Source organism: Heterocephalus glaber, unplaced genomic scaffold (assembly GCF_053883595.1).
Source record: "Heterocephalus glaber isolate CG9 unplaced genomic scaffold, H.glaber_assembly_v1.0 deba00001444, whole genome shotgun sequence".
Classification (NCBI taxonomy): domain Eukaryota; kingdom Metazoa; phylum Chordata; class Mammalia; order Rodentia; family Bathyergidae; genus Heterocephalus; species Heterocephalus glaber.
The window spans coordinates 12,440,036-12,460,252 of NW_028258297.1; the positions used below are offsets into that span (position 1 = coordinate 12,440,036).

General features: G+C 37.9%; 1 protein-coding gene across 4 annotated transcripts in view; it reads left to right on the forward strand.

Moving 5' to 3' along the window:
• The window catches only part of Itpr2 (inositol 1,4,5-trisphosphate receptor type 2), a 462,238-nt gene that overhangs the window by 131,673 nt on the left and 310,348 nt on the right, over positions 1-20,217 (forward strand). For all 4 annotated transcript variants that reach the window (XM_004845734.4, XM_087213440.1, XM_087213441.1 and 1 more), the window contains 6 exons: positions 1,893-2,047; positions 6,501-6,600; positions 7,211-7,371; positions 13,014-13,155; positions 15,448-15,609; positions 19,897-20,069. In XM_004845734.4, the coding sequence (XP_004845791.1) occupies positions 1,893-2,047; positions 6,501-6,600; positions 7,211-7,371; positions 13,014-13,155; positions 15,448-15,609; positions 19,897-20,069 (893 nt within the window). The remainder of the gene's footprint in view (positions 1-1,892; positions 2,048-6,500; positions 6,601-7,210; positions 7,372-13,013; positions 13,156-15,447; positions 15,610-19,896; positions 20,070-20,217) is intronic.

Consider the following 20,217-nt stretch of genomic DNA (forward strand, 5'->3'; position numbering starts at 1 on the left):
CTCCTTTTCTTTTTCTGTCTCTGCCTTCTTCTTTATCATTATCATCTTCAGTATCAGATGTCTCTCTAATTTTTAACCTGGAGAAGGAACTCCTAGTTGTGGGTGGGCCCTGTAAAAGAAGATGGTAGACCTTGTTCAGGCTTCTTGCCGAAATCATTTGCTATTAGATAGCTGTGTAGTTTCTTTGTCCCTGTTAATTTTCAGATCTCCAGGGAATACTGGCTCTCTGCTATCCATATCTTAGTACGGCACCTGGATTTTGTTGAGCTGCATGCTATAGATTAATGAAACAATGAAGTTCACCTGACTTCCTTCTTCCTTCCTTCCTGTCCACCTTCCTTCTCTGGGTTTAAAAAAAATTGTATATATTTAAGTTGTGCTGCATGAGTTAAATGCTTACTACAGTCAAGCAAATTAACATATCCTTTAGCTCATATAGTCACATTTTTGGTATGTGTGGTAAAAGTACCTACAATCTACTCTCTTAGTAAATTTCCAGTATACCAAAACTAGAGCCTTCCTGCTGTAGTTCTTCATCCTACACAACTGAAACTTTACACCTTTTGACTTTCAACTTCCCATGCCCCCACCCCTGTCCCCCTGGTAATCACCATTCTTTTCTTGCTTCTTTCTCGATGTATTTGAGGTTTTTTGTTTGTTTGTTTTTTTAGATTGCACATATAATTAAGATCATGCAGTGTTTTTTTCAGTGTCCGGCTTATTTACTCAGCACAGTGTCCCCTATGTTCATTTCTGTTGTCACAAGCGGCAGAATTTTCCTCTTTTTAAAGGCTGGATAATATTCCATCGTAGAAGTGTTACTTTCTGAGTAACTCATTGTAACTTGAAAATATCAGCATTTAAAAGTGAGTTTAATACTCCTAACCTACCAAACATCATATCTCAGCAGCACAGTAAAATTAAATTATTGGTCGTGGACCTTCATGATCTCATGGTTAACTGTGGCCTGGGGTTCCCTGTCATTGCCCAGCATTGTAAGAAAGTGTCATATTGCATGTTTCTAGCCTAGTCAGAGATCAACATTCAGAATTCCAAGCGCAATTCTAAGGAATGTGTATGGCATTAGCACTGTCATAAAGTGGGAAAATTGTAAGTCAAACCATTATAAATTGGGTGTGTGTATGTGGGTATCATGGATTTCTTTGCCCACTCATCCCTTGAGCAGGTAAGTTGTTTCCATGTGATGGCCATTGTGCTGCAGTGAACCTGCAGGGTGCAGGTGCCTTTATGAGGTGATGATTTCATCTCCTTTGGATCCATACCCTGAGGAGGAATTACTGTGTCACGTGCAGTTCTGTTTGTAGCTTCTTTAGGAATCTGCACACTGTTTTCTGCACACTGTTCATTCCAGTCAACTGTGCACTGGGGCTCCCTTTTCTCTACACCTTCCCTAACACTTAGCCCCTCTGGTCCTTTTGATGATGGCCATCTTAACAGGAGCGAGGTGATTTTCATTGTGGTTTTTTTTGTGTGTCCCCGATTGGTGATCTTAAGCACCTTTTCGTATACTTGTTGGCTATTTGTATGTCTTTAATTTGTGTAATTGGAAAATTCAACACACTGTTTCTTCTCTGTTTTCATTTAATTGTGAATAGTCAAAATTACTACTCTGTAAAAAAGGAAATGAGTTATAGTTATTGTGACTGTCAGTGTCTTAATAATGTACCTAGATCAAGCCACCCCACTCAAAAGTGTGTGACTTTCCACTGTTGATAATTTTCTCAAGGCCTGTTAGGCCTGATGTACTTTTTCTGGGTAATGTGAAATAGACCCAATGTAGAACTAACACATAAAATTAAACCTTATATCCTGATTAATTAGAGAGTTTAGCTAGAAAATTGATAAAAGTAAATAATTTTGTACATCCTCAGCAGAGAGATGGAGATCTTCCAACTTCAAAGAAAAAACGCCAGGCAGGAGAGAAGATCATGTATACTTTGGTCTCAGTCCCACATGGAAATGACATTGCGTCTCTTTTTGAACTGGATGCCACAACTCTTCAAAGAGCTGATTGCTTAGTTCCAAGGTAAAAAAAAATTACAGCTAAAAGATGTTTCTTTGAATAACTATTCCATAGGTAAAGAATGAAAATCATAATGTTGATATAATTTTTGCACTATCAAAAGAGTAGAAGTGAAGAAAAAGTGTGTAAAACATTGTACCTTTTTGTAAGTAGATTAACATCATTTATTTTTTCTTATAAATAATTAAAATGTGCAGGACCTAAGAAGTTCTAAAAAATTCATCAGAATAGTTTATTCTTATTACTTATCTAACCTTTGGTTACTCAAATGAAAAACAATCTGAAAGCGTTTTAGTAATACTTTTTCATTTACTTTTATTATGTGAGATTCCTCACTTCATTTATTTAATTATTCAGTTAGCAAATATTTATTGAACATAGGTTATGTCTTAGGCATTGCCGTTGGCCTTGGGAAGATAATAGTAAACAAACTGGTTACATTCAAATGAGGGAAACAGGTAGTAAACAAACTAGTAAACATAAAATTTATGGTCAAAGTACTTTGAAGAAAAAGTGCAGGGCATGGGGGCGTTCTATCAGATTGGACACTGCAGAAATGGCCTGAGTTAGGACAGTTGAGCAAAGATGAAAATGAATTGGGGGTGGAGTTCTCTCCATCTGGGAGTAGCACTTTAGGCAGCAGGAAAAGGAAATGGAAGAATTTTGAAGTTTCTAGGTGATTTTAAAGACCAGTGAGGAAGTCATCGTAGTTGTAAGACAATTAGAACTCAGTGTAAGATATTATCTTTCATTCTTTTGCTCAACTTTGACTATTTTAGGTATGCTCTTTTCACTCTCTAGATACATTGAACCTTGTCTATTAGGTCAGGTGGAATGGTTCTAAATAGTGTTGTACTTGGTGTTGGGCAGTGGTTAGCTGAAGATATCTATGTAGAAATGCAGACGCTGCTATGCCTATTCCTTTTAAATAGGTGCTGTACTAGTACCGTTGAGAAACATTCCTGGTGTCCCATTCCTAGTGTGTCCCATGGCTATTCCCATTGATAAGGAATGTCACTCTTCTCTTTCAGCAATGTAGTCTGTAAAGGGATCCATCCCCTCTGAAGGTTTCACCTGACCCAGGTTGGCCTCTAGCTTTGTCTTCCCAGTACTGGAATCTTAATCCTCACTGTGACTTTACTCCTTTTAAATTTTTCAGCAAAAACGAAATCCTCTTTGAACATCAAAACAGTTTGCATAAGGAGATGATAAAAGAACCTCACTGAGAACTGCATGGACCCATGACAAGGCCCCCAAGCTTAGCTTTGTCTGGAGGTGTTAATCTAATATTATTCAGAACTGTTGAAGTTCTCATTGTTGTACAGAAGTCTGTATTAAGATGGATTCATTTGCCTTTTATTGTGTTAAAGCTAACATTAATTAACACTTGATAGTAGCTACTAGTGTAATAAAATTCTCGAGCACTTTCTTTGTTTTTTTTAAATGTTAATTTTAATTTTATTTTTCTTTTTTGGTACTGGGGATCGAACTCAGGTCCTCGCGATTGCAAGGCAGGCGGTGGAACCACTGAGCTAAGTCCCTGGCCCTTTTCCTATAGTTTTATTTTTTAATTTTTTTCTTAAATTCATTTATTGGTACATTTTAGGTATACAGTACATTTACATTTCTCATTGGGAACTTGTACCTTCACATGATGCATCTTGGTTCTTATTTTTTCCCCATTCCCAGCCCTCCCTTCACCGCCCCCACCCTCGAGCACTTTCTGTATGCTAAACTCTATGTCAAATTCTTTATAAATGTAATCTTATTTAATCCTCATAGTAACCCTTACAGGTTGGATATGAGAGGCTGGGTTAGAGCAGTGCTTCCCAAGCTGACAATACATTAGAATCACTCGAACCTCTTCATGTCATGAACTCATTGTTTTCCTTTTTTTTTGAAAGCATTACTGAAGTGATTTTGTTGTGAAGTCCAGTGTTTCTCAAACTTTAAACTCTAGCCCAATAAAGGTTTAAGCTTTACGTTATACTGAATCAATTGTGGGGATTCTGATAAGAATGAAGCTTGGCATTGATTTGTTCTAGAATAAGGAGGGACCTGAGAATACATTTCTAACAAACCTTCAACTAAAGCCATTGGTGCAGATATGCAGGTCCTGGAGCAGTAGTTCCCCATCACTCCTGCGTATTGAGACACCCTTGGGAATCTTTAAAAAGCGCCAATGCCTGGCTTCTGTTCCCAGACATGTTGGTCTAAATTGTGTATGATGTAGTCTGGGCATTGGGATTGTAAAAGCTTCCCAGGTGATATAAAGCAGAGTTTGAGAACCAGTGTCTTAGAGTGACAAGCTAATTAGCCTGTGTCATGCTCATGAAGTGGAATTTGATCATGAAGCATGGGAATGTCATCTGCACTCTAAACCTCTATGCTACAGTGCCCTCATGTTACAGGCATTTAGATTATATCAACATCTTAAAGCCAACAGGTTTCTGTGGCATTAGGTCCTAAGAGTTATTCAGTCTTAGAATCTTTGCAAATTGTAAGTTATGATACGGGAATATAATCCCTTGGTTTGGAACCCACAATATGGGTTGATTCAGTAAGCATACAGAGGTTGAGACTGTCTAATCTGAAAATATACAAAATATTCTAAAAACCGAAATTTTCTTAGTGCTAAAATAATAATACAGTGGAGAATTCCACATTTGACCTCAGGTGATGGGTTGCAGTGAAAATACAGATGCACTAAAAAATATTATATAAGATTATCTTCAGGCTGTATGTTTAAGGTGTATAGAAAACATAAATGAATTTCATTGTTAGACTTGGATTCCATCCCCGAGATATCTTGTTATGCACATATTTAAAAATGAAAAGAATCTAAATCCAGAACAATTCCATCCCAAGCATTTGGATCAGGGATATTAAACCTGTATTGAAGAAGTGTAAGGGTCAAATAGCAGAAGGAGCTATGAAGTTGAGCAGCAATGAGCACATTTTCCACATGCTTAAAATACAACGGAAAGCAACTGAGTGCAAATGTTGTCTCCTTTTTAATTCAACACAGAAGATGATAAGTGATAAAGCAGAGGGATTTCAGAATTTGTTCAGGGATTGGATAGATGACATTTTAGATTTTTAAAGCTCACTTTCTATTTTATCTACTTTTATGAATGAGCAGAACCATAATGCTGAATGAAGCTCTTGCCCTGAGGCCACCAGGATGTTATTTGATTTTCTTTTACAGGTCCTAATGTTTTATACCTTATATTATATGACATTTAGATGCTTTATGTTTAAACTGAACTCTAAACAACTCTAGGATATAAAACTTTTCATTTAGTAGGTACTATGGACATATTTGTTAAAGAAGTAATGGTGGTAAAAGATTCAGTAAGATGGTAATATTTAAATTGTATGAAATTCTAGGTCTCTTCTAGGTGATTCCCACATAAGTCAGTTTAGGTTATTCAAGATTCATGGAGTTAGCACACACTGAATCAATCATTCATTGTTCCTGGGTGAAATACAGGGTTAGATTCCCATGAGCTTCTGCTCACAATTTTGTCAGTCAATTCGTAACCTTCTTTTGTGTGTGTTTCTCTTTAAAGACACCCTATTTACTCTACATTTTTTGATCATTAACCTCATACTCATGGCAAACAGCACTGTAACTCATTCCTGAAAGAAGCTTATTTAGCTTCTTAAGTTGTGTCACACCTATCTTGTTCTTCAGATCACCAGACAATGCTTCTAAAATGGGGGCCATTTTAAACACCAAAATCACCAACAGAAAGCACAGAAATGTGAGAAACATGGCAGCAAATGTACCGCAGAAAGGATGCATGCTTACAGTATGAGAGCTGAAACAAGAGGGCTGCTTGTCAGCTTGCTCTACCTCAGCTTGCAAACATGCCTATTGGGCAACTCAAACTTCTTTCCCCTCCGAGTATGTTCTCAAATAACCACAAAAGGTGCATGATTTGAGGGCTACAAAGAAATTTTTGTAAGTAGGAGAATTCACGAAGGTGGCATCCACAAATACTGGGGATTGATTGGACATACAGTCCCATGAGGTGATCAGACTGGAGGAAGGACAGCTGTGGCAGCAGTTTTGATCCACCTGGTCACTTAATCAGTGTCTCACTCGACTGTGCATCATAGTTGCCAGGGGAGCATTAGACTGCTCACTGTGGGCCCCACTCCCAGACTGTCTGATTCAGTGGCCTGGGATGGATCTTATAATCTACACTTCAGACAAGTTGTGGTGGTGCCAAATCTGTTGGTCCAGGGACTGCACTTCGAGAACCACTGGCCTAGGTACTGATACTGCGTGCTTTGACATAGTCGAAATTCAGATTTTTTTTTTCTTAAGCCAGACACATCTTCAATCAGTTACTGATTTAAGATACATTTATGTTCATATCATGTATGCAACTGAATGGGTTAATAAGTTAAATGTTCTAAATTTTAATAATCTCTTTTTGGCTTTTAGAAACTCCTACGTTCGGTTAAGGCACCTGTGCACCAACACGTGGGTAACCAGTACTAGTGTCCCTATAGACACAGATGAAGAGAGGCCTGTTATGTTGAAGGTAAATACTGTTGAAGATGGTTTAATTTTCCACCCAATGCTGTGTTCATAGAATTAGTAAGTGACAGACACGTCCTCTACTGTGTGTCTTTATCAACGTTAGAGATTATTGCAGTTAACTTCACTAACCACACATGCCTGCTGGTGGCCTACGTAGCCGAACCCATATGGGGTGGCTGCTTCAGAAATGAATGCTCAAAATGAATGGGAGCAGCCAGTGGAAAGAGGAGATGATTCCGAGAGTGCCTCTTCTCTGTTGAAGCTGAAGCACGGGGCAAGTGCGAAAGGACCACATTTCCAGGGTACCGTGGGGGCAGGACTGGAAATGGACAAGGAAATCTCTGCTCCCTACAGCCTTTCAAAGTGGATATGATGCTTGTGGGAATTACTGTGTTTGGCTGATCTATTTTTTTTTTTTTTTGGTACGGGGGATCCAGCTCAAGACCTTGCGCTTGCGCAGGCGGCGGGCGAAACCACTGAGCTAAATCCCAAGCCCATGGCTGATCTATGTTTGCCTTGTTTTTCTTAAACAGTGCTGAGAGGTGTTAGTCCTCAAAGAATGTCGCGTAGTTATTTAGCGAAACTAACCTTAATGGAAAAACACATTTCAGATTGGAACCTGCCAAACAAAAGAAGATAAAGAAGCATTTGCCATCGTGTCTGTCCCGCTCTCCGAGGTCCGAGACTTGGACTTTGCCAATGATGCAAATAAAGTGCTAGCGACCACAGTTAAAAAGCTGGAAAATGGCACAATAACTCAGAACGAAAGGAGGTTAGTAACTTTAAAATGGCTTTTAATCATCAAGAGTCAATTGTCAGTTTTTCCGTAAACTTTAGATGAATGAATGACACTAAGGGAATACTAAGAAGACTCCTGCTAGCAGCACTTTTTGCTTCTGGATGAGGTGGGAACTTAATACTTCTTAATTGTGATGAATGAACAAAAATGGCAAAATTAAAATCTGGTGTAACATTTAGTTTTTCCATTTCAATTTGGCTTGAAAATAGTTATTTTTAGCTACTTTCTGGGTTTTTTGTTTGTTTGTTTTTTGGTACTGGGGATTGAACTGAAGACCTTGTGCTTTCGAGGCAGGCACAATGCCACTGAGCTAAATCCCCAGCTGCTTTCTGGTTTTTTAATTTTAATGCTTCATAGGAAGCAGTAAGCATTCATCCACTATATCATTTTGGTGTACTTGGTTTGACATTTGAATTTAGAATTCTAAAGTTCCTAAAGGAGATTTTATGTTTTTCTGGTTGTTTTTGTTAATAAGACATTTCTCAGCTCTGGTGCCACAAAATAAACAAATATATATCAAATATATAGAGAGAATATATATATATTCTATATATATTCTATATATATTCTATATATATATATATCTCAGAAAAAATTCTGCAATATGTAGCTCTTTGCCCTTCTAACTCACTAAGAGAAACTGGACCTTTGATTCTTAAACTTATTTTGGACATAAATGAGAGAGAGAGAATGAAATTGATAGTTTCCCAATTTTGTGTCAGTACTATGTTAGGCATTATAAATATATTTTATCTAATTCTAATAACCCTCAGATAGACATTCTCAGTTTACATAAAGGAAAATTGAGAGGTTGAACAACCTGGACAGGGTCACATCAGTAATTAGTGATTTGAAGTCCATATGCTTTCTCGTATACCAGCACAGGCATCATCTTTATTTCCCCTCTTCATGGTTTGCTATACATCTTTTCATTTGAACAAGTAAAAACTATTTACAACTTCCCAGGCATTCATCGATTTGAACTATTGTACACAGCTGAGGAGATGAGGACTGATGTAAGCACTTGGAAAGATGCTTTGGCAATGACTAGCAAAGTTAAAGATACAGACACTCTGTGACTCATGAGTTTCCCTCCGAGGCTGAACATTCTCGGAACATTCTTGGACATCTGTCTGAAACAGGGTCCTTTGGATATGCACCATGACACACATTCAACAACGTGAAACCTTGTTCCAAGGACCCCCAAACTGAGAACCATGCAAATGTCCATCAGCAGTTGAACAGATGATGACAATTTCAGCATGTTTATAGGCTATGAAAATTTATGAACTACATCTGCATGTAATGCCGTGGTTCAATCTAACCAACTTAGATGGAGTGAGGATATAGCAAATGCATTCACTGTAACACTCACTACTTATAAATTCCAAAGCAAGCAAAAATAAACTCTCTTTCCCTGGGGTGTTTGATCTATTGCATGAACTGTAAAGAAATACAAAGACGTCACTGTCACAAAAACCAAAAGGATGTTTCTTCTTAGAGGGGAGAGAGGGGTGAGGACCGCGGAGGCTGTAGTCTGTTCCTGCTCTGGGGCTTTCATGATAAGTGTTCCTTAATTAAACTTAGATGTCTGAGAAAGCTTTAGATACATATCTTACCATTCAGAGGAACAAAAACATTTAATCTGTTTCCTCCCGTGTTTATCAATTAAGAGATCATAATATGCAGATAAGTGGACTGGCTGGTTCTCAGCTTCCCTTCTGCTGCTTTTACCTCTGTTTTCCCTTGGCCAACCAGCATGTGAAAAGAACCACTGGGTGTTCAATTAGACTTCTAATCCTATTTGGGGAAAATGAATAAAGGCCAGAAGCTGAAGCACTGCCCCACTTTTGTGGGCTACAGATAATTAAGGATCAGAGCGAAATTATGACAGGAAATGGGTTTCAGTGTGCAGATAGGAATTTTTATTTGCCTGTTATTTAAGCTGTCTTGATGAATCTGTTTTCGTCTCTGTTCTTATATAGGCACAGAAATTTACTAAGCCTCTGTTACAAAGCCTCCCATTCTAAGAATGGAGGTATTTGTTGAAGAAAGGGACAAATAAAAATTCCTATTATGAGTGCTCCACCGTTGCTGGCTGCCACTGGGCAAGTTACCCTTCTCCAGTTACAATGGAGGGGGTTTTATCCCTTTAGGATGCTTCTGAGGAGGGTGGTAGGCCAGGACTGACCAGAGATAATGCTTTTTAAGAATACTACCCCTCTCATTTCCCTACTCTTTAGAATGAAAAATATTTTAGCAAAGAAATGACTTCGCTTGACAAGTATGAAGTCGCAATTATTGATCTTAATTTAGTAATTTCAGAAAAGCCATATCCCACCAAAATGCAGTCAAAGCTGCCTGTCAGCACAGTAGAGTTTATTGGCATAGTTGAGTGCATTAATATTATTTTCTGTGTTTTAGAATTCAATATGAAATTCTTTCTGAAAATAACTGACAACTCTTGACTTTTTCTCTCTGTGGAGAATGAAGTTATTATTCTTTTTTACTCAGAGCCAGGAAGAATGATGGAAGGTCAAAGGGAGGGTGTGAGAATATTGCACATCTGCCTCCAATACCCACGTGTTCCAACCCTCTCTTTCTCTCTTGGAGCTGTCCTTTCACTGAACCCAATAATGGACTCTGGAGATCCAGCTGCTGTGTTATGCTCCGATAACCTTAGATGATTTTCAGTTCAGTTTTCTGATCTCGTTTTACATAACTACCCCAGCAAAATAGAGCATATTGGGAACATGTTTAAGGGGAGGAAAGAAGGGAGATGGAGAGATGTTAACAGCTGTTCAGTGCTCGAGGGAGTGACACCCACACTCCTTAACTAGAATTTCTGCACCATGCTATACCTGTCAGGGTCCATGTTTGACCACCAGAGCTCCATTGGAGCCTACTCTTAACAGGTGTAATTAATTCAGTGTCATTGAGCTCTTGGTGTATGCCAGGCACTGGGCCGCAGTGCATGTGTTTATGTGGTGCTAATGTAATGGTGACGGTCTTAGGCTAGACCTATGTCCCACTTGAGGAGTGCTTCTAACTCCCCACGATAAAGCTGAGGATTTAGAATAGGCATCGTTCAGCCTAGACACCAGGTCAGGTGTCTTTCTGATGTTCTTCCTAGAGCAACATCAGTTTTTTAAAAAAAATTTTATTTGTCTGGTATTACTGTTACTACATTAGCTCTGTCTTTTCTTTAGTATTCACCTGGTGCCATTGGCTTAGGATGTGGCTCAGTGGTAGAATGTGTACCTCAAATTCTCCTGGTGTCTGTTTTTAAAAAATTTCCTTGATTTCAGATTTTCTAGTCATTTTGTCCTTAGTTATGTGTCCTGGGAACAGCAGAGCACTGGATTTTAGAACCTAATCTGATAGTTTATTTTATTTTGCAAGTTTAATTACTTTGTATTTGATAAATAATATTTTGGGACTCATTCATATTTTTTCATCCTTTAGTTTAGCTTTTTTTTCCCTTCTACTTTTTTCTGGCTTTTTGTTTAAGAAAGTTCATCATTCCCATAATCCCCCACTTTGCCTTTTTCACTATTGATTTAGAAACTTCAGGTCATATTTCTATTTTTTTGGCAATTGACCTGAAATTATTGATCATACATTTTAACTGTTTATTTTTTTCTTTATAAAACTTGAGGTTATTAATATTCCTTTCTTTCTCTCATGGGAGCAAGTGCCTGACAATGCATTAATTATGTGCTGTTTGTCTCCCCATCTTTATTGTAGCAGGTATCTAGAAACATAGTTCTATGTTTCTTCTATAAAATTTTAGTTTATATTTGATGTCCACAAAAGAACAAAAGCATCATAAATTATGATGCACCATCATTTTTAATGAGAAACTTTCTAAAAATTGTTTTCCAGTGGTTAGTTATATTTTTAAATATAGTTTACCTCTTTCTCTGCTTGCTTTTGTTCCTTGAATCTCATGTCTCACTCTGCTCACTTCTCTTCAGTCCATTCAGTAAAAGTCTGTGGATTCTAATCTTTTTTTTTTTTTTTAAGTTTTTGCATATGTGAAATATGAAAATGTCTTTCTTTTGCCTTTATTCTTTTTGTTTTGTTTTGTTTTGTTTTGTTTTGTGCTTTTGGTGCTGAAGATTGACCCCAGGGCCACACATATGCTAGGGAATTATTTTCCAATGATTTGATTGTTTTCTGGCATTTCTTCTTGCTGTTGAGAAGTTTTTTAATAATAGGTTTACTAATAATTATTGTTGTTGTGGTGCTGGGGATGGAACCCAGGGCCTCTCACATACTAGGCAAGAGCTTTGCCACTGAGCTACACCCTCAGCTGGACTTGCTATTTTTATTGGTAATTTCTCTTTACTTTCTAGTAATTTTGTGGGGTTTTTCCTGTCTTTGGTGTCCTAAAGTTTCAGTATGATGTGTTTATGAGGCAGTCCCTATTTTTGTTTTCTTTGCCTTATAGGTAGAGTATATGTTTAATCAGAATACTTATGTATTCATTAAATTCTGGAAACGTTTCAGCCATTTTCCTTCAAATATGGCTTCTTTATATTTTCCCTTTGTGGGGACCCCTATTAGATATATGTGGGTCCTCTTTACTTATTCTCCTATTCTCTAAATCTTTGGGGTTATTGTCTGCATCCATTCTTTGATACTCTTATAATCACTGATTTTCTTAGAATATGTGCAGAATAGTTTACCTTCATCAATTAAAATTTTATTTAAATAACTAATTTTTATTTTTCAGATAACTATTATTTCTTATCTCTACTTCATCTTCATTAATATATAACATTTAAAAAATTTGTTATCTTTTTGGGTAGATAATTGCTTTCTTTATCTCTTTAAGGACTGAGAATGCACTCACTTAGAAGTCATTATGAAATGGTTTTGTTGCTTGGGTTTTATTGACAATAAAATAGCTTCCTGATTTTTCAGTGTGATGGCTGTCTTTCTTAATGTCAGATTTTCTCCTGTGCTTTGGAATTTAACATGCAGGCTCTTCTCAGGTGGGAAATTTTTGTTTTTTCCCTCTTCTTATGGTCATTTTCTCAGCCAGCTTTTGGGTTGACTCCATGGGTGTCCCTCAACTAGTCCAGGGCCAGATCTGATATTGAGGGCTGAGGTTTCAGGTAGCTGGATCTGGTCCTGTCTACTCAATTCCTCTTCTTCCTCCCACCAGCCAACCCTGGAGGAGGCCACTGAATTTTTTATGAGTTTTGAAGAGACAGAGAAGCCCTATGTTAGTCGCTGCTTTCACATCTATAGTTCCAATAAAGTTTGAATTTAGGGATTTAGAAGTATAACCATTTTCCCTTAAACAGAAATATCCTGCTTCTGCCAGATAGTCATGGAGAAGCATCTGGTGGCATTGTCTGGGGAGCTCATCTGTTGTTTGGGGTTCAAGAGACTTTGTTTTGTAATAGTCTTTGCAAATATTCAATTAGATCTGGAGACGGAGTAGAGATTGGAGGAACTGTAGCAGGAATATTATTGTAAAGGTAAACACTGCATTAAATGTTATCTTTAGCTGATTAAATTTTCTAGTGTTTTACTTCTTAAGTTTAATGAAAAAAATCCAAAATTAAACCACAGAGTAAAATTTCCTTTTTATTTTATGACAGGTTTGTAACCAAATTATTGGAAGACCTCATCTTCTTTGTTGCTGATGTGCCTAATAATGGACAGGAAGTCCTGGATGTGGTCATCACCAAGCCAAACCGAGAACGTCAAAAACTAATGAGGGAACAAAACATATTGGCCCAGGTGAATTTTTTCATGGCCTAGATTTTCATATTTTACTTTTTGAATGAGAGTGTCAGGAAAGCTTTTGGATTACGTACTTATTGCTGTGTGACAAATGACTCCCCAAACAGACACTCATTACAGTTTGTGTGGGTTAGTATAGCTCAGTTAGCTCTTGCTCAGAGTCACTCACTGAACCACAGTCAAGCTAACAAGTAGCGCTGCAGGCTGTGGTCATCTCAGGCTTGCCCCGGGGAAGATCTGCTTCTCAGCACGTTCACCAGAGTCTTGCACAGGGCTGCAGTAAGCAAGGCACCCTGCTTCCCTTAGTGAGGGATCCAAGAAAGAACAAGAGAGGGCACCAAGACAAAAGTGGTAGCCTTTTCATAACCCTGACTTAGATGTAACATCCTATCATTTCTGTTGTGCTTGGTTAGAAGTGAGTTGAACATTCCCCGGTGGTAGAGTTTAAGGTTTCCCTTTCTAACCTCTATTGAATAGGTACAGAAGTATGTTGTTCTGACCAATGACCTTTTAAGGGAGGCAAAACAAAGTTATTTCCTCCTATATTTTATAGTAACATAGCTATATGAAGGTCTAATATTTGTATGGAGTCTAAAACCTCAAGATTTTGGGATGGTCACGTGGTAGAAAGAAGAGAGGAAACCAGTACTTCTTGAGTAGTCAGGGACCAAGCTCTGTGCTGGTGATGTCCTGTATATTTTATCATTAGGTCCTCAGAATAATCTTTAAAGGCATCTTGACTCCCACTTTTCCCTATGAATGTACTAATGTCCAGAGAGAGTAATCTCCTAACTGTAGATTGTGGATCTCATAACTGACAGAGCTGACGATTGAAACCGTGTGGGAAAAATGTCCAGGTAGAATTTCCAGGTGATCTTGGAAAGTGCCTTTTTCACCTGCTTTCTACTTTTTTCCTCCTCTTCTAAGAAAGTAGGACCATCTGCTCATTATTGTATAAGTGGTCTACACAATGTTCTAGATGTTTTTCCCTGAAAGTTTAGAGCTGATCCTATATGACATCTTCCTCAAATTATTCAAACATCCCAGGAAGTGGATTCACCTCCTAATAATATGCACATATGGACACGCCTACCCTTATGTCTTCTTTTTATTCACTTTTGTGTTAAGTATGAATTAAAGAAGATATTGAAACATACAAATTATGTTATTAATATACATGTTCTTTTGAGTTGGAAGAGGAAAACAGTAGCTACATAGTTAATATTGATAGCCAATTGTCTGAAAATTTGAAGTCAAAGCTCTCAGATAAATTAAAAGGTTACAAATCTAGTGAAACAGTCAAAATCTAGTGAAACACCAACAGTTCTTTTGTATGAAGCATTTGAATTCAAGGACTTTTAGGGCTCTGTATGATGTATTAATATTTCAGTCAATATATGTCACATGTTAATTTCAGTACTATAAAATGCAAGGCTTAATAACTGTAGAATTATTGTAGAAATGGTATTATATTTCATGTACTCCAAAGGGTAACTCTGTTCCTGTGTTAATGCTCATGCTCTTGGCTACATGTTCTTTTATGGCAGTTTACTCTTCCTAGGAGCTCAAGTTCAGGTGACCCCACCTGCTGATTTGCTGCCAAAAGTTATATTCCTTAATGTTTTCTAATGCAGAGTAGGAGTTGCTAACTGCTAACTTTCTTACAAGAACCTGGCTAGCTGTCTCCTACCACCTGCTCTTGTAGCCCCTTGTTTGTTATACTGCAATTCTCCTGATACAGTCATTGATTTGGCCACATCTTTCCTCGTGTGTCCTGAACAGAGAATTCGCTCTTAGAGGTTTTATGTATTTGGGTGCTCTGATATTGGCTGGATATATGCTGCAATTTTCTAATGTAATTTTCACATTAAAAAGCAAATGTCCTCTTCATATTACTTTGATTTGGGGAAGTTATAGAAAGCAACAGAATAAATTATAAAGCATATAGAAATTATATTTTAGTTCATATGAATATATTTATGTAACTTGGAATAATTGAACATCTTTATATTTCCCATTTTAATAAAATATAATGCCTACATAAAATTAAGCATTTTAGATGAATAATGTTTTTGTTATTTAATCTAGGAAAATCCTCTGGCAGTGTTTTTAACTGTTCCTTGCATGTCAACCCTGTGTCCTAAGTACTTTTCCCCTTTTACCTTATTTCTACTCAAATATTATAAAAGTGTTTTTGCGTCAATATTCTTATTTGTAAAATAGTTCAAATAGGTTGCAAAGCATGCACCTTCGTTCGTCCGAATAGGGGGTTCTTTGTATTCCTGACAGGTATTTGGGATTCTGAAAGCACCCTTCAAGGAGAAAGGGGGAGAGGGCCCTATGCTGAGACTGGAGGACCTGGGGGACCAGCGATATGCTCCCTACAAGTACATGCTGCGGCTCTGCTATCGGGTGCTGCGACATTCTCAGCAGGACTACCGGAAAAATCAGGTCAGAGAGTGGCCCTGTTCTTAACTCTGCTTCACGTTTGAAGGATGAGCAAGATTCTTTGGTTGCAATGGTAAAAGCACAGAAAGTAGGAATGGGAAATTTCACCTTTCAATGAATTGTTTTATATTGACACCCCAAAGAAAATGATCCATAAGTATTTTTGAGCTGACATATGTATTTCTTTTTCCACATAAAATTAGAATCACTGGGTGTGGCTGTCCTGAGGGCTTACATGTGCATAGTATTGCTCCTGCTGTCAGGAGGCATCTGGGATCTAGACTGTAACGAGGAATGAGACATTTCTTGGCTTGAGGAACGTGTGAGATACAGCCTCATGGACCGAGGAGTTTATTGTCTGGTGGAAAAGATACAAAATGTGCATCTGAGATATAAGGAGGAGGCAAAGAGGGGAGCCCGAGACGAAAGCAGGATAGGAGTTCACAAGAGGGAGGGTGTAGTTGTGTCTATGAAATCCAGGACATATACATGGGGAGGGAAGCATTTGAGTAGGATGAAAATCATTTTCATAAATTGCATGTGAACAGCCGTTGGAGGAGGAGGGGCCTATGAAAAGAGAATGATGAGTGCTAAAAAGAGCACTTGTGCCTCAAAATATCTGCAGTTGTCGGGAAGATATGGGTCTAGGAAGGCAGCTAAAAGTTGGCAAGAGCTAAGGCGTTTCTTTCAAGTCTCATCTTAAAAAATACATAATATTTTGCATTGTGTTCAATAATATCAATGTTTAACATAAAATTGTTTAAAATGAATTATCATTTGGTTAATTAGTGTGCATGTTTCTCTTTCCCAGTGGAGGGAAGAGCGCATCCTCAGTGAGTTTTGCTGATGAGTTTAGTCCATGAGGAAGAATGGTGTGACAGAGGGTTGGAAGGCAGGGGCCTGAAGGCCTCCAAGGGCCTAGGACTACAGGCCGAGAAGGTGGAGGTTGCTAGAGAATGATTCATAGTATTTATTGAGTGTTTGTTTGTATCCAGCTAATTATTTTTTTAGGAAATAACTCAGCTTAGTTGATACTACGATAAGGTGAACTTAAGTAACTTGCCCAAGGTTTTAGGTTGTTTATTTTGGAGGAGGAGGAGGAGTGGATTATTGGGGTTTGAACCCGAGGTTGACATATGGTAGACCACTGACTGACTTGGATTCCCACTCCCATGGTTGTAGTTTTAAGAGTGAATTTAGTGTAGAAACCCAGGCTCTTAGTCAACACACTTGTTTCTCAGTAGTTTGAAAGTATTTTGGCAAGAAAGAAAAAGATTTGCTTTAGGAAAAAAAGTGTTAAAATATTTTGGCTTTGGGAGTCTGTTTAAAGATTAAGATCTAAAAGAATGTATAAAATAGGAGCTAAATACTACAGCAAGGAACAGAAGAAAGGGGAGTAGCGTAAAGAAATTCCTAAATGTTTTCTAGTATGAGCCTAGTGATAGACGTCTTTCTTTCCAACTGAAAATGCTGTCACTAGAATTATGCTTTCCAGTTTCACTGCAGTAGAGTTATTCATGTTTTTTTGGAGAAAACTTAAGTTCCCAAAGGTTCCATGACGGACCTTCAGGCATCTAGAGAGTCAGTGTTGGGGATCCTCCTGATATGAGGGGCCCAGGTTATCCAGTGGAGGTCTGGAGTGAGGCCACTCAGCATATTTTTCTTGTCCCCATTTCTTTTCTGGGTCCAGAAAACATACAGTAGTTCCCCCTTATCCACGGTTTTGTTTTCTGCTATTTCCAGTACCCACGGTCAACTGTGGTCCAAAAATATTAATTAGCAAATTTCAGAAATAGATAATTCCAGAAATGGAAACTTACCTTACTGACCTGGGTACCCAGTACAGAGTAGCTATCATTTTAAATAATGATACCACTGTACTTTACTAGATAGGCCACGACTGTACACACACAAGTAGTACTGGATTATGGAGAGTGAATTTATCGGAAGAAAATCCATAGCTCTGAAGAGGTTCCCTGGAGCCCACAGTCCCAGTGGATCACAGCTGGTGGAAGAGTGCTGAGGATCTGTCTGCCCTGTCTGTAGCCCGGCCCTGGGCTTTGATGCCGGATCTCCTTGGGCTTGGTTCTCTGCTGGTTCCCTGTAGAGTCCAGCTGCCATGCCTTTGCTGATATCTTTCCTCAGTTTCTCCAAGTCTGGCATGCTCAGTTCTCTCATTTTTTAGTCTTAGCTGCAGATTTGCCTAGTGTGCTGATGTGCACACAGCTTCTGCTGAACACACACACACACACACACACACACACACACACACACACCGCCTACCTAGTTGCATCATTTCTCCCAGGTAAATGTTTACACACTTCAGGGCCCTGCTTTCCATGGGTGACCTACTCCCTCCTCTCCTCTCCCCAAGAGGTAGGTCACTGAGCTGACAAAGGAATGAAGGGTCCCTGGTGTCCACTGAAGGTCAGATTTTAATTCCCCTCACTCTCTCCTTCACGCTCTAATGGAATCTCAGCAATAGCTGAGAAAGGTTTTTTTCTCATTGCTATTGAATTAAGTGTTTTGTATTAAGCATAAAGCAGCTCTGCAATGTGTTGTAGAACAAGATTTCTAAAATGTAGGCAGAAAGACCTCCTACTTTTTTTTTTGCTTAATTACCTTGTTTTCTTTTATCCGCACCTATATTTTATAGCCCTAATGGAGCAGTTACTCATGATACAGCACTATTCCAGGTCTTTAGAATTGAGCTTCTGTTTATTATTATTTATAGAATTTGATAACACCTCTAATTTAATTTAATTATTTATTAACATCTGGGAAGTTTGTCTTGTACCAGAATATGACTACAGTAGTCATAAAAGTGTGTAAATCAATATATATCCTTAAAATGATACACTAACAGAAGACATTTACTTTACTTAATTGGCTACCCAATACACAAAGTCATCATTTTGAAAGGCCACAAAAATACTGCCTAGAATATAATTAGATTTGTGCAACTGATATCATTTTCAAGGAATAGATATGTTCCAGTAAATTGTACCTCAGGCAAAAACCACTTTATAATCAATAAATTCTCCTATCACAGAAACAGAAATATACTCCCAAGGAAAATCTCCAAGAAATGGAAATTAATTGCGGAAGGGGTTAAGTTCACTAGTTCAATGATTATATGAGATGTGTTGCTTGCATGCAGAATGCTAAATATGAACAATAGTGGGTTTGAATATAGGAGACTTAGTGTGAAGAATAAGGAGCAGATTAAATAATGGATGAAAATAACCTTTCCTTACTTTTAGAATAACCTTTTTGCCCTTTACCATGACTCACAACTCAGGATTCAGTGGCTACAGTTTGTTTATAGAATACAACAAGCTCAGTTCCACTACCCCTGGGCCTTTCCACCGGTTACTCCCACTGCCTAGGGAGCTTTTTACAGGGCTTCCCATGGCTGCTTCCTGTCCATCATTTCCACTCTTGCTCGACTATCACTTCCTTAGCATCTCCCATCTAAACTTTTCTCCAACCTTCTGCTTGTTCCATTTCACCTACATGTAAAATTGTCGTACTTGTTTGCTCATTACTGCTCTGTCTCAGTAGGAAGAAGGCTACTGAGAACTCATCTGTCTTGCATGCAGCCATATCCCTAGCTTTCCAGTACCTGGAATATTTCAGGTCTTTAGGAAGGATGAAGAGATCTGATTAATAACACAACTAATTATATTATGGTATTTGAAAGCTTTTAATGATGAAAGTGTATTTAATTATTACCATTATTTTTCAGAGAACATCTTATAGATCACTATAGTATATATACAAGAAAGAAATCAACTGAAATTCACCTTTAGGTAGCTACATAGAGCTCATACTTTATGAATAAAATATCAGGGAGTCATGTCTTCTTCTTTTATTTAGTCAAAATCTTCGGTCATGATTTTCAGTGAGAGTTGGAAGAAAGATCTGTATGAGGCTGATGAAATCCTAAGTGACCATATTGTAAAAACTTGTTATTTTATTTAGATTTATTTTTGTTTTTTCCTACTATTTGTAGGAAAAAATACTATTAGTATTTCCTACTATAGTACCCATATTGAAACCATTTCTAGCAACAGAATTTTTTTGTGTAATTTAATTTACATGTATGTTGATACATTTTTCATTTCCTTTCTTTGAAAAGCTCTATTGATCAAAGATTTTCCTGGTTTTCTTTTGACGAAACTTCCAGTGAGTTGTCTGTTTTGAAAAAATTAATGCGTGTTGCTGACCCCAGTGAAAGCTGTTCCTTCTGAATGCCGGGCACACTCTGACAGCCTTTCTTCTTTGTAGGAGTACATCGCTAAGAACTTCTGTGTCATGCAGTCCCAGATTGGCTATGATATTTTGGCAGAAGATACCATCACAGCTTTGTTGCACAACAATAGAAAACTACTAGAGAAACATATCACAGCAAAAGAAATAGAGACATTTGTCAGCTTACTCCGGAGGAATCGGGAGCCAAGGTTTGAAGTGGTTCATGCAGTGTTCTTTTCTATGGGGGATGGCGGCTTTTTGTTTTATTTGTGCAACAGTTAAAAGTTAGGATTCTTTTGTAGTGCTGACTTTCATGGACAGCCTATGTCGGGTTTATTGCTGTAATAACTATGTATA